This window comes from Paralichthys olivaceus, chromosome 15 (genome assembly GCF_024713975.1).
Source record: "Paralichthys olivaceus isolate ysfri-2021 chromosome 15, ASM2471397v2, whole genome shotgun sequence".
Taxonomy (NCBI): Eukaryota; Metazoa; Chordata; class Actinopteri; order Pleuronectiformes; family Paralichthyidae; genus Paralichthys; species Paralichthys olivaceus.
Window position 1 is genome coordinate 13,299,107 of NC_091107.1, and position 12,875 is coordinate 13,311,981.

At 41.7% G+C, this 12,875-nt stretch overlaps 1 protein-coding gene across 1 annotated transcript in view; it reads left to right on the forward strand.

Annotated features, from left to right (window-relative positions):
- Nucleotides 1–482: 482 nt before the first annotated feature.
- The window catches only part of ephb4a (eph receptor B4a), a 38,828-nt gene continuing 26,435 nt past the window's right edge, over nt 483–12,875 (forward strand). Inside the window, exon 1 of the mRNA XM_020085812.2 lies at nt 483–1,315. Coding sequence (XP_019941371.2) covers nt 1,249–1,315 — 67 coding nt within the window. The 5' untranslated portion in view covers nt 483–1,248. The remainder of the gene's footprint in view (nt 1,316–12,875) is intronic.

Here is a 12,875-nt window from a genome sequence, read left to right on the forward strand (position 1 = left end):
GATGGCCGGACCTAAACGAGAAGGTCTGGTCTACAGAGGATTTCTGTGATCGATGTTACCAGCTCATCCTGCCTTTTATTGCTGTTGCCTAGCAACAGAGCTGAAATCGGACATGACAAGAAATTTGTAATGCTCCTTGGTGCTCCTGATGCTCCTCTATGAAAAACGGTCCGTCACTAAAGCACAATTATTCCTTTGGTAGATTGAACCTGGAAGGATCCACCTGTGGGCGCCTTTGTTTTTAAGGAAGGAAGGACACATTTGTAGATCGCAGTTGAGGGAGCCTTTGAAATGGCACAGCTATAGTCGTCAAAATCGGTCTCCAAATGCAGCCTCCGAAGGATGCAGCCCCTGAATTGAGACACAGCTATTTTATTCAGGATTTAGGTTTTACTTTGAAGGCGCTGTCCGGAAACGAAACTTCTTACCACGTGCTCTTGACTCTGCTGTTATGGCAACCGGAGTGGGCGGAGCTTGCCGGTGCCATTCGACTCCGGGGTGTGATGCGGGGATGAAGCGTCGGTGACCAGAGGCTCACAGGAGTCATCCCGCTCTCATCCACCGCACCGCACCACCGGGAGTACCACCGTGCGTAAAACCTGCGCACGTCTCTGCTCTATCGTTCCTGTTAAACCAGGCCGGGGTTGACCTGGCGCGCTGCATCCCTCCACCTTTACTGGATATCTTCTGCTGTTATACCCCCGCAGCACAGAAACCTGGTCTTGTGCGGAGGAAGATGTGGAAGGAGGTGTGATGATGAGGACTATCGTGCGCTCTGCTCGGTGGATCCAACCTGCTCGGTCGTCCAGCTGAGGTGAAGGAGGGAGAGAGAGATTGGGGGAAAAGTCGTTTGGAGCTGAACCCCCCCCCCCCCCCCGAAGAAAGCGAGGACACAACAAGTTTGAGGCATGAGCCCCCACTGCTGACGGAGGAGTGAGGAGGAGGAGGTGCTTTGTTCCCCAACTCTTGTTTTCTGCCCAGACTTTTCCAACATAAATCTAAGTTGGACAACGCAGAGGAGAAGTTTCCGGAGAGTCAACAACAACAGTGCAGAGCCACTATCTACTGACAGCTGTGTGTGTGTGTGTTTCTGCTGCAGTGTTGTGGCTCCTCCACATGAACACTACAAGTCCAATTTAAATGCGGACAAGTCTGCGGTCAGTGAGTGCGCAAAGCCGAGCCGCCGGGGCCACTTGGTCTTTAAAAAATCACGGAGAAACACGAGCATTTCGTTTGTGATCCTGCGCCATGGAGGTGACACACCGGAGCCTCGTCCTGCTGCTGGGCTGCATCCTCCTGGTCTCTGCAGAGGAAGGTGAGTGAGTCTTTTTATTCTAGTGCTGCCTAGTGCATAGACTTGTTTTCTGTGGCTACAACTGGTGTTATACGTATGGTAGCTCAGAAGTGCAAATCACAAAATATATAAAAACAAATTACAAAACTCAACAACAAATAAGAAAAAACAATGCATTAATAAAAAACACAAAAAATCACCAAAAAATTACAGCAATAAGATAACACAATGAAACATTTTGAAAACACAACGTTAAATCACAAAACATAACAACAAATACCAAAACGAAACAGCAAATAAAAAAAATTGAACGGCATATTAAAAATCATTTTGGCCAACAAGAAAACAACAACAAATCACAAAATACAATGGCAAACATTAAAACTGAATGCTAAATCACAAAATGCAACAGCAGACAAGGAAACGCAAACTGTACCTATAAGGATATACACTGGAAAATATGGAATGCAATGGGAAATAAGAAAACACAACTGGAAATAACAAAACACAATGGCAAATTAGAAAAACATGCGGATGGTCCTTCCATCCAATCAGCATCGAGCCTTGTTGGTACCAGGTACCAAACATTTTGAGTTAGAAGTGAATACGATTGTGTTTTGTAATTTGTCGTCGTGTTGTGCAATTTGTTGCATTTTTTAATTTTAATTTTATTTGCTGTTGTCTTTTGTGATTTGTCGTAGTGATTTGCACTTCAGGGCCACCGTAGCATTACATCCTGTTCCTCTCCACGAGAAAGTGCAATAAAAAACCCACAAGGAATTTCAAAAGCGTGCCTAGCAAACATCACACAAGAAGCTGACCTAAATCTCTGGAGAATCATCATAGAAATATGAAAGCAGGATATGACTGTAGCCATACTGATTAGAGGTACTTAGTGTTACATTTGTATCACCAACCCCGATATGAATGTCAGTGCGGAAATGTTCAGTCACTATATGGTTCTTCTCCTTCTTCAAAGAGTTGTATAGTCATTTTATTTCGAATAAAAGAAAAAGAGAAAAAAACATGTCTATAAATAAAGAAAAGATTGTTTTTCTCTCCTAATATCTTTAGTGAGGTCATATCTAAGAGTTTGCCTTCTCTATTAGGTTTCACTTTAAACCCATCAAAAGGTTTCTAGGCTGCTTCCTTGGGGGGCCCTTAAACCACTTACCCTAAAATCAATACTAAAACATTCAGTGCGTGGAGGCTAATACAAGGCTAGAGTGATTTCTGTGGGATGACGTAGACAACTAGATGAGACACTTTAGCTTTTACATTTAACTTCACCGAAAAACCTCCAGTGCATTGTATCAAAAATGTAATGTGGATCATCATTTATATTAGCTTCTGCCAGCAGATTTGACGTTAATGGTCAAATTGGATCTGTGCCGTGAACCCTGGAGGGACAAATAACACAGACAAGACTGAAATTATCTGTCATAATGCTCTAAGAAAATGATGGTAGTCTGGTTTTTACAGGCGAGGGTGGCTCGGCATCAACAGGCAGTGAAACTACCAGGCCGTTGTGTGGATAATTTTCTTAATGCAGGGGAGGAGGGCCGAGTTTCACAAGGCTAGGTGTTTATTTCTTTTTTTTCCCTCCTGCCATGTCGCTGGCATTAATAGGGAATTTTCAGTTCTACAGAGTGAACTGAAAACTGAGTTTGTAAAAAATCTTGGTGATGCAACTTTCTGTAAAAGCTTTTATAGAAAACAGTGGAAATAAAAGGACTGTGTTTACTGGGGTTCAGAGGATCACAACTGGGTTTCATAAGGAGCTGTAGAACTGCAGGGGTTTTTCAAAAGTACCTTACTGCTGGGTTGGCTGCTTGCTGCTGTGTTCCTGTGAAGAACACTGTTTGATCTCCTTCATACTTTTTACTGGTTGGTACCATAGATGGATGATGTGACTGCTCCCCAAAACTGGAGCCAAAGCATCTTTATCTCCAACTGGTGCCTGGCTGCAGTGGAAGTCATAAATCCCACTTTCTCCTTAATAGCAGATGGGACTTTGGTGAAAACTAAAAAGTCAAAGTAAACATCAGAGGCAATAATACCCTCCCCCCTCATCATGTTAAAATTAGTGTTTGAATAAAAAGTGACTGCCCTGTGTGATGTTTGCCAAGTGTTTCTGTTTAGTTAGTGTTTTTAAGTAATTTGATCACGATTGACACCTAAGACTTGGTAGATCGTGTTTATCGCAACCTCAACACTGTGGCTCCATCCCCCAATCGCTGCTGCACAGACTCTTGTTCAGTACTCCTGTTGAGCAATATGGCAGCTTCATATCTGACATATTTTGGCTTCATTTCAGGATAGTTGGACAAAGTGGAGACGCATCGTCGATCTTTATATGCAGTCTCTGGTCTGTAATGTTTGTGAGCTCACACACAGCGGCTTTAATTCCATCACTAGCATCTAGCATCGCTCAATGAAGAATGAGTTCATGTTTAACATAAAACAAAGACTTGATGAAATAAACAATTTATCTGGCTAATTTCCAACATGTACCCCTGTGAACTCGGGTTTCTTACAATAAAATAAATTAGCCTTGAAAACAATGAGCGCTTATACAATGAACATTCTCCTGAAGTTTGATCATTCCAGTCAACAGTTGTAAACCAGAGCTCCACAACCATGCATGACTTCACCTTCTCTGTGGCAGGAACACAAATCTGTCAGCTACGTCTGGTTTTGAGGCTGGAAGCTACATATTTGTTGCACTCTCTTCATACAGGGGGGGATTTACAGTGTGGCTTTTGCTTTATGGACTATACAAACACAGAGACGTAGCGTGTGTCATCGCCTATGGATTTCTTGAGTGTCTTTTCAAGCTTGGATTTGGTGCTTGTGTATACACACCCAACAAAAGAAGATGTCACTGCAGCAACTGCAGAGTCTGAATTCTTGTGGGGGGGGAAAGCCATTGTTGACTTTGTATTTCAAGAGAGAAGTCTGGGAGTTTCCCAGACACTTAATTTTACTCTTACTCATGAGTTTCAGTTCTCCTATCTTTTTCTCAGGCACATATGAGATACTTAACCTCAAATCTGTGTGTGGGAAGCTGTGTCCTGCAGGTCCTTGCTGGCGGAATGATCAAAAATAGAAAGTGCCTCAGAATAGTCGCGGTTGACTTTGCTGTGTTTCGCTCTCGCTGGTTTTTAGAAGAAGCTGGTTCCAAACAGGTGCAGCGCTGGCACAGAGTGGAGAACAGGGAGGTAGACGGGGGGGGCTGAGGGGGTCTTGGCACCTTGTCGACTGATTCCAGAACATCTCTGTCTTGCCAAGTGTGAACAAGATGTCTGATTTCCATGTCTTGGGTAATGGCCTGCTCCTCTTCCAGCACACTGTGGATCAACAGCATCCCCCACTCCCCCCTTTTTTTCTCCACCTAGTAGGGAATTCTGTAATGAACTGATGGGAGGGCAGATGAAGCTCACAGCTGCCAGATCTCTCCTCCTTTTCCAACTAAAGGATAAATGACTCACTTACGCATGCCACTCGCTGGTTGGCACATGGATCTCTCTTCCTTCTATCTCCACGAAGATTAAAACACAGACCTCCTGATCAGATAACTACTTTGGCTGGAAATTAATAACAACCTCTGAATGGAAATTAGTAACAAGGATGCACACACATTGTCTCTCGGAACTCACATTCTTGTCTTTCTTTGATTGGCAGGACACTGCTATAATACATTCCTTCATAGCCCCTTACTCAAACTTAAACCAACACAACACTATATGCCGAACCCCAGCCCTTATCCTAACCCAAAACTCTAACTCTCAACTTGTCTGCATGCAAATGACACATTTTTACAAATGTCTTCCAAATTACAGATTTTCAAATACTGTTTGTGCAACCGTTTACATAAATAACAAAGTGCTCGGGGAAAGATGACACAGCTTACATTCCTTTTGTGAAATGAGCACCAGAAACGACAACAACAATTGTGGCCATATACTGGTTTCCCCCACATTTGGTTAGCTTCACTAGGTCTTATTACAAGTTTGCAGCAAACCTTAGCATTACAGCTCCACATTACCAGCACAGGTGTCTGCCTCTGCGTGGTCCTCACGACTGCAGAAAGACAAACACACTCTTTCTCTGCCTTTACTTTACATATAAATTCTATAATGTGCAGAAAAGTATAACGGATCCCTTAAACTGAAAAGACATAGGTTTATCCAGTATTGAGTCTCACTAATGTAGCCCCACTACAATTTTAAAACGTATTTGAATTTATAGATGTAAGCTATGAAGGATCCCTATCCTCCCACACACCCATAAAGTACCCATTTTGTTTTTCTCCCTGCCCCTCTTCATTCCTTGCACACACAGTTTCTCTCTCTTACCAATTCCAAATGCTGTCATTGACAAAGCACTGCAGTCTTGCCAACTGTTCGGGTCCAGAGCCTTAATGATATCAACACCTCTGTCAGAAGACAGATGCACTAATGATGTTCTGTCTTTTTTCCATGGCTTTTTTTTTGGCATTTTATTCAGACTCAGTAAACTGTGTGATCACTTGAGATATAATCATTTGTAGTCAGTCAACTTTTTACCCAAACTTGTGGGTATTTTAACCAAATTCTACAAAAGTTGATAAAAGTAAATGTGTTTTTTTATTGTATTTGTGTTTCCATCGACTACCACTGTGTGAATATTATGATCGACAGGTGAGGTGGCGTGGAATCCTTGCAGAAGAAGGTGCAACAAGACGACATGATTACAGGGCAGCAGTACCGTTAAAAATGAATGGAAAGGAATTTGGAATACATGATAATATGGCATTTATCTTTGATTTATGTATCAAACTGAAGGGACTCTTCCTCCTCAATGGAAAATGTGAATAAAAACAGGTGGATATTAAAAAAAATATTGACCGTGGATGAGTAGCGGTGGAGAAAAAGCTCTGAAGTTGACGTGTTATCGTCTGCTGAGCTGTGCTGTTCTGTCAAGTTAAGGCTGTGTCCCTTCAGCAAAATTGTTTACATTCGGCTGGTAGACTTGTTTTCAGAGCGTATAGTTTTAGAACAGCTTTGTAAATCCATCTTACTTAGCCCTGGCTATGGGGGAGTATCTCTAATCTCCAATATGGTATGTTTCTGCAGCTGTTACCTCCGTCTTTTTACAAGTCATTTTTTCACATGGTATGCAACAAGAGCATGCAGCTGCCAGTGTGATTGTTTAGCATGGGCACATCTTGCTGTTGGACTGGAAATCATCAACTGCACTTTTTAGCTTGTGTTGATTGACATAGGGGTGAGGGGGTCCTCCTGACTCTTACAAACTTAAGTAAAATGGCCACACCCTTATGAAACCACATTTAAATTCACAAGATCCAGATTTTTGTTTGGTGGAAACAAATAAATAAATAAATAAAAAGATGCACATGCTTAAAACTTTCAGTCCCCTAAACATGTCTGAATAAAAGAAAATCAAGATCCATGAATTATTAACCGAGAAATCATCATTGAACATTTTGAAAAACTCCCTAATTTGCATTGTTAAAGAAAATTATTGAAAAAATCCTCCATCCACCTCCTGATCCAGATCTGCACCAAAATACAATGGCTTGTCTCCTGACCCATACCACATCCTTCCACCAAGGAGGTGATAAAGATGCCCAAACAGTGCAGTGCTGTTCAATGATAGCCATTGAAATGAAGCAGCAATAGGCTAACACACATCTGTAGCATGCCTTAAACAAATACTGCAACATTCACAATGTTGCTAATATCCAAAGTGCTAACCACAATGTAGCTCCTAAAAAGATTCTGCAGATAGTGGCCAGCTTTTAGATGGAAGGCAAGATTGAGACTAACCCTCAAGAACTCTTAGAAAATGGGGATTTTTTCTCATATTTTGCACCCAGTGTGTTGTTTATTCTTTCACCTCTTGACTCCTCCATGGCAGCGAATAACATAATGCGTCACAATCTAAACTAAAACTCTCTCAAGTGTCTCAACAGCAGAATGTTTTTATCGAAAAGGCCTCACTTGAGCCTCAATCCCTTCTTTCACTGACATGTAGCCTTTTCTTTTGCTACTCTTTCCACGTCCTCTGTCTCCTTGATGTTTGACTGGTGCTATCCTGTTTTCTCCTGCTGACTGTCTCCCCTGCCGTGGAAATGTGGATCGTTTCCCAGAAATCCCTTTAAATGGAACCGGTTTTTATAAGAAAGGGATTTGCATTTAAAGCAACCTCCCCCCTCTCTCTGAAAGCCTGTAGCCCATCATCCTCTGTACCTCAATCCGATGATTAGTTTCCTCAAGAGTTAAACAGGCATCCAAGTGCCACAAGTGCTCTCAGCCCCTGTCTCTCTCTCAATGCCCCCCCTCCCCATAGAAAAGGATGCATATGGCAGTGGGGAATTGCAGGTGCATGATAGTTTAGCTCGCTGAGAGGATACAGCCCCAGCTCATACATCCATGTCAGGCGTTCACTTTGGAGAGTCGGTCTGTCCTCCACCCACGCGCTACTCTCTCAGACTGGGACACAATGGGGACAGGCTGCAGCGGAGAGGGAATGAGGCCACAGCCTATCAGCCATAAGCACCAAGGAGAATGGCACTTTTAGAGGGATGGGGGTTCTCTTTGAAGTGAGTCAAGGAGAGATGGGGAGACCGGCATGAGTCAATGAAACAGAAAGAGCAAACCAGTGAGGGCAAGGAGGGTGCATGTCTGCACACCGTGTAATGAGCAAAGTGTGTGCATTGCCTATTTGCATTCTGTAATCATACACACCTGAGGCAAGATCTGTCAGATATATATGATGGGCTGAATATGTGATTATAATAAAGAGATTAAAAAGGCATTTAATTAGAGGACCGCAACAACAACAGAGAAGGGGAGGTATTTATCTCAGCCCCATCTTTATCTTGCACACTAATCACATCCATTATTTGAGGCATACTGAGAATTGTATTAAGACGATCTTTGTGAGGCATTTCTGCGTGGCATTGTTGCAATGTTTTTGTCAAAAATCGAAGGAGGGGATGAGGCAGCATGAAGCTGGTGAGACGTCTGAGCCTGAACGTGCAAGACTTGATTAAAAAAAGCAACCTAAAATCTCTCTGCTTGAAGCATGCGCTGTCAGTCGACGTGTTCGGGATATTTTTTCTCCTCCCTGCATCACGGGTTGACCTACATCTTGTGTTTGATATGCCAGTTTTAAGTTAAAACGCAATTCACTTGGTTCAGCGTCAACCTGGAGAGATCACGTGCCCATTTGCTTCCACCTTTATGCATGCACACGGCTTCACGTCTCCGAGGGCCAGCTTTCATACACCGCACTGAACCAAGTGGGCTCTGCTATAGACGACACAACAGAGACATTCTTGCACGTAGCAGTGTGCAAGCTTTAGGAGGGAGCCAGGCTCCATAAAGGAATAGGTCAGTTCAATTAAATAATCATTAAACACCTTTTCCTGGCAGCCTGAACTCTTGTTTTGAAGGAGTGCTGCACAGAAAATTGTTCTTTCACGGTTTGCCTTGTCCCATATCATTATTGCTTCAGTTGCAAATCATTCATATCTCTGTTCGGCCTCATGCAATTGCTGAAGAGGAGTCATTTTATTATTAATCTTGGTTCATTTCTTTCTGGGATTGGAAAAATGTGTGTTTTTGGAATTCAAACTGTTTGTAAATTACTGAACTCATCCCCTGATGAAAACACAAAATGGCTGAGAGGGAAAAATTATGCTCTTTATACTCAAATAAATGGCTTCACATGCAAAGATGTGTCCATATATATGTGTGTGTGTGTGTGTGTGTGTGTGTGTGTGTGTGTCTCTGCACAAACCCTCAGTCACCAGGTACGGATGAGGAGAATTAGCTCTCAGCATGTCTGTTGTTGGTTGAGCATGAGAAAGTGTGATGTGTCAGAATAAAAGAGAAAATTCTTGCAGAGTGTCTGTTCCCTTGTATTTCCACTTAGATGTGTCAATCCTTAGATGGTTTATTTAGCTGGAGTTAGCTTCAAGCTGTCCACCTCCCACTGCAGATTAGTCACTGAAAGCTGCGTGTGTGTGTTTGAGTGTGTGCCTTTTCTTTGGCAAGATTCTTTTTTTCTCTCCCAAAATGAATTTTAGGCTGTGTCTTAGTGGAGGCTTTGATAAAAACTTGTTTTAAGTACAGCAGCAGACATTTTTGGGGCTCATGGAGAGGTCGTAGATGCATCACAGCAGCATAGATGGAGCAATGTGGGTTTTTCATAAAACTGGATTTGATAGGTCACCTGTTCTGAATTATTTTACATAAAGTGTAAGCTCACATTTCCACGCTTTTACTGCTCAAAGAAGAGTGGATTTGCTGCTGCAGTTCTGAAGTGAAATATTGCATTCCAACTTTGTAGGTCAAAAATTCTACATTTTATAATGGAACCCAGTTTTATATTCATGGTTAAATGACAGAAGAGACACACATGCTTATAGTCAATCTATGCTCTTCTAACTGCTGAACTAGCTGGTGTAATTATCCAGAGACACAGAAAACACGGGGGCGGCATCCCCCCCGCTGGTTGGGAAGATCATCCCAGATTTCAGCTCTGTGTGAGTCCAAAGTGTCCGTCCTGCAGGGGTGCCAGTCTATGGCTGACCCCGACCTCAGGCCTCCCTGTGGACGTGAGAAGACGGGGGGATGAAAATCCTCTCTGTGAAGAGATTGAAAAAGTGTTTGAAAACAGGCCCCTCACCTGCACACTCCCATGGGGATGACACACAGCTCGGCTCTAGTCTCCAACCAAAAGTTGCCCTCAAGCCCTCCATAAAGGAGATAACTTAACTTAAGGCTAGTTGGTTTTCAGAGGGTTTTGACCACAGTGTGATAGTTTCCAGGCACAGAGCAGTGAAGTGTCTCTATAAAGTTGTCAGAACTGAACTTACTTCATGAGAATCTTGATGCTGTAGTAAAAAAAAAACAAAGATTTATCGACAGCTTTCATTTTTAAACCAGTTTCAGACAGAAGATCTGCGTATGATGCAGGTCTGCGGAACATGTGTCCGACCTGTGTTGGACCTGTTCAATAGAACAAGCTGTCATTTGGTTTCTCACTGTGCGAGACTCAAGTCTGCAGTTTACTTTGAAACATTTCAGTTATAAATATCAGAATAACATGAATCACATTAAATAATTTACCACATGAAGTTTCAGTTTCTCCCCTTGGTCTGTGTATTTCCTGCGGGTTCTTTTAATGACATTTGAACATCACATATCTTTCCATTCCTGGTGGCAACGCTAGTTCACCAAAGCTTGGCTCTGGATGACCTGGTCCATAGGAGGGTCGGCTGAAGCCAATGTTTATAGTCAGAATCCCAACGGCGGTTTAACCTGTGTCACTGTGCCAGTAGCTTTTGAGTTTTGGAATTTGTTCCCATATGATTTTAATTTTTCTTTTAAATACCAAACTCACATTGTCTGACATTTATCTGTTTGTAGTCAGATGAGTAATTCTTGATGCTTTCAGTGATGTTGACTAGCACATCACCCTGCTGATAATTCAACGACCATAGTGTAATTTCTTCCCAATGTAACAAACAACTTTTCTGAGTATATAAGCTTTGAGTTTTTGTTCTTGTCATTACTTTTTTCTCTCATTTCTTTTCTGTCTGTAGCACTCGACGGCACAGAGCAAAAACCTTTCACTAAACACATGCCTGCAAAGAACATCAGGACAGAAAAAGTCTTTTCAAACAGCAGAGTGGTGGGATGCACTGTGCAGCACACTTACCATTTAGCAAGGCACTCCTTGCCTTTCAGTCTGGTGGCATCAAGGTGAAAAGAAATGATGCATGTTTTTTTTAAGTTAAAACGTGTTTCCACCTACAGCCACAAGAAGAGGTAGAATTTAGTGTACTGGGGGAAATTCCACTGGATACAGAAATGCAAAAACATTGCATATTGGTGGGGAGAGTTTGATATCTTTGGAAATATTTTTTCATTTTTACATCCTACACATGTAATTAATTTAGTTTAGGTGAGAAAGATGTGTGTGGTAGATATTGTCTAAATTCGGACAATGTCTTCTCAGATGTTGACGTCATGATTTTTTGCTACACGTTCTGTCACAGGCTAAAATCTCCTGCTACATCTGAGTTTGGGGCTTTGGGGCATCTGAGCGCTCGACTGTACTTTTACAGTCGAGTGACTCTGTTGTGGGGTCGTTTTGTGTATTTGGTCCATGTCAGACTTCTCGTTTCTGGACAACATGTGAGAGAAGCAGCCTCTTGTTTCAGTGCCAGCACCTAGTATTAGCTTTCCTGGACAGAGTGTGTTTCATGCTCATGTTTGTGTTGCCTTCGTGCAAATTCCCTGTCTTATTCCATGTCGCATAGAAGAACACAAAGAGGCGTTCCAATGATGTAGAGTATTGCTGTAAAGAGCGTTTTAGTGGCGCAACAGAATAAACGATAAAGCATAATATGAAATGATTGACGGTTTTCCATCGTAACAGGATATTGGCGCTAATGGAGCTCATTATAATAATTGTCATCTGAGAGGGGGAAGGCAATTTAAGGTGAAGAAATAACATTGTGCGATAATGGAAGAGAGAAATTGAGAGTGTGGTTTAGGAGGGAGAAAATATTGTGGATAGAGCTTTAATTATGAGTCAATGAATGGATTCATTGATTGACAGAGGATTAAATGGCCAACTGTTTTCATAATCAAATCCATTTAGTTATTTTTGTCATTGTCTAAGTGAATCATTCCAGACAATTTCTGTTTCCAGCTGCTCTAATGTGAGGATTTGATGCTTTTTTTTGGCATCAGTTATTGTAAATCAAATATCTTTGTGTTTTAGAATGTTGGTCTAATAAGTCATTGTCTTGGGCTGTGGTAATATATAGGGCAATTAATAATTAAATTATTAATATTAAGCTATCAATAAAACCTCAATCAGTAATAAAAATAAGTGAAATCTTTATATCACAGAAAACCCATACACATCACTGGTTCATCTGTTTTTTAATATGGGCATGATGCCAACTCCTGGCTGAGTTTGACCTCACAATATTCGTATGGGACCTATTATTCCTTTCCTGAGTTTCTGTCATTTATATATAATATTACAGTTTAGGATGTTCATATTAAACGGCGCCAAAGTTTCAAATAATGAGGTAAATGTATGTAACAGAAATCCCTATGAGACGTGTTCTCAGACGTCACACTGCTCTGAACACTTATTAGTTCCAGTGTCGTTTTTTTTTGTCTTTATCCCGTTGTCGGCTCCAGGCTCAGCTGGTTCTCCCATAATAGTCTACTTAAGTGGTGTTATAGTACTTTAACATACTCCAGCATTTAAATAACTGATAGAAAAGGTACACTATATAATTGTTTGGTGACATAAGAATAACCTCCTCCTTCAGTCACCATTTTAGCCCATTTCTCACATATTCCACCAATAAACGGGGCATATACTGATTTTTCAATAAACAGATTGTGATTGAAAGACTAAATACGCACAATAAGTATGGAATGCATGTAATATTTATCAAACATAAACGTTCCTTAATGTTTATTACTGCTGATGTTCGTGTTGTTCACTCTCTGCTGCTTTCAGACCTGCACTGATGTCT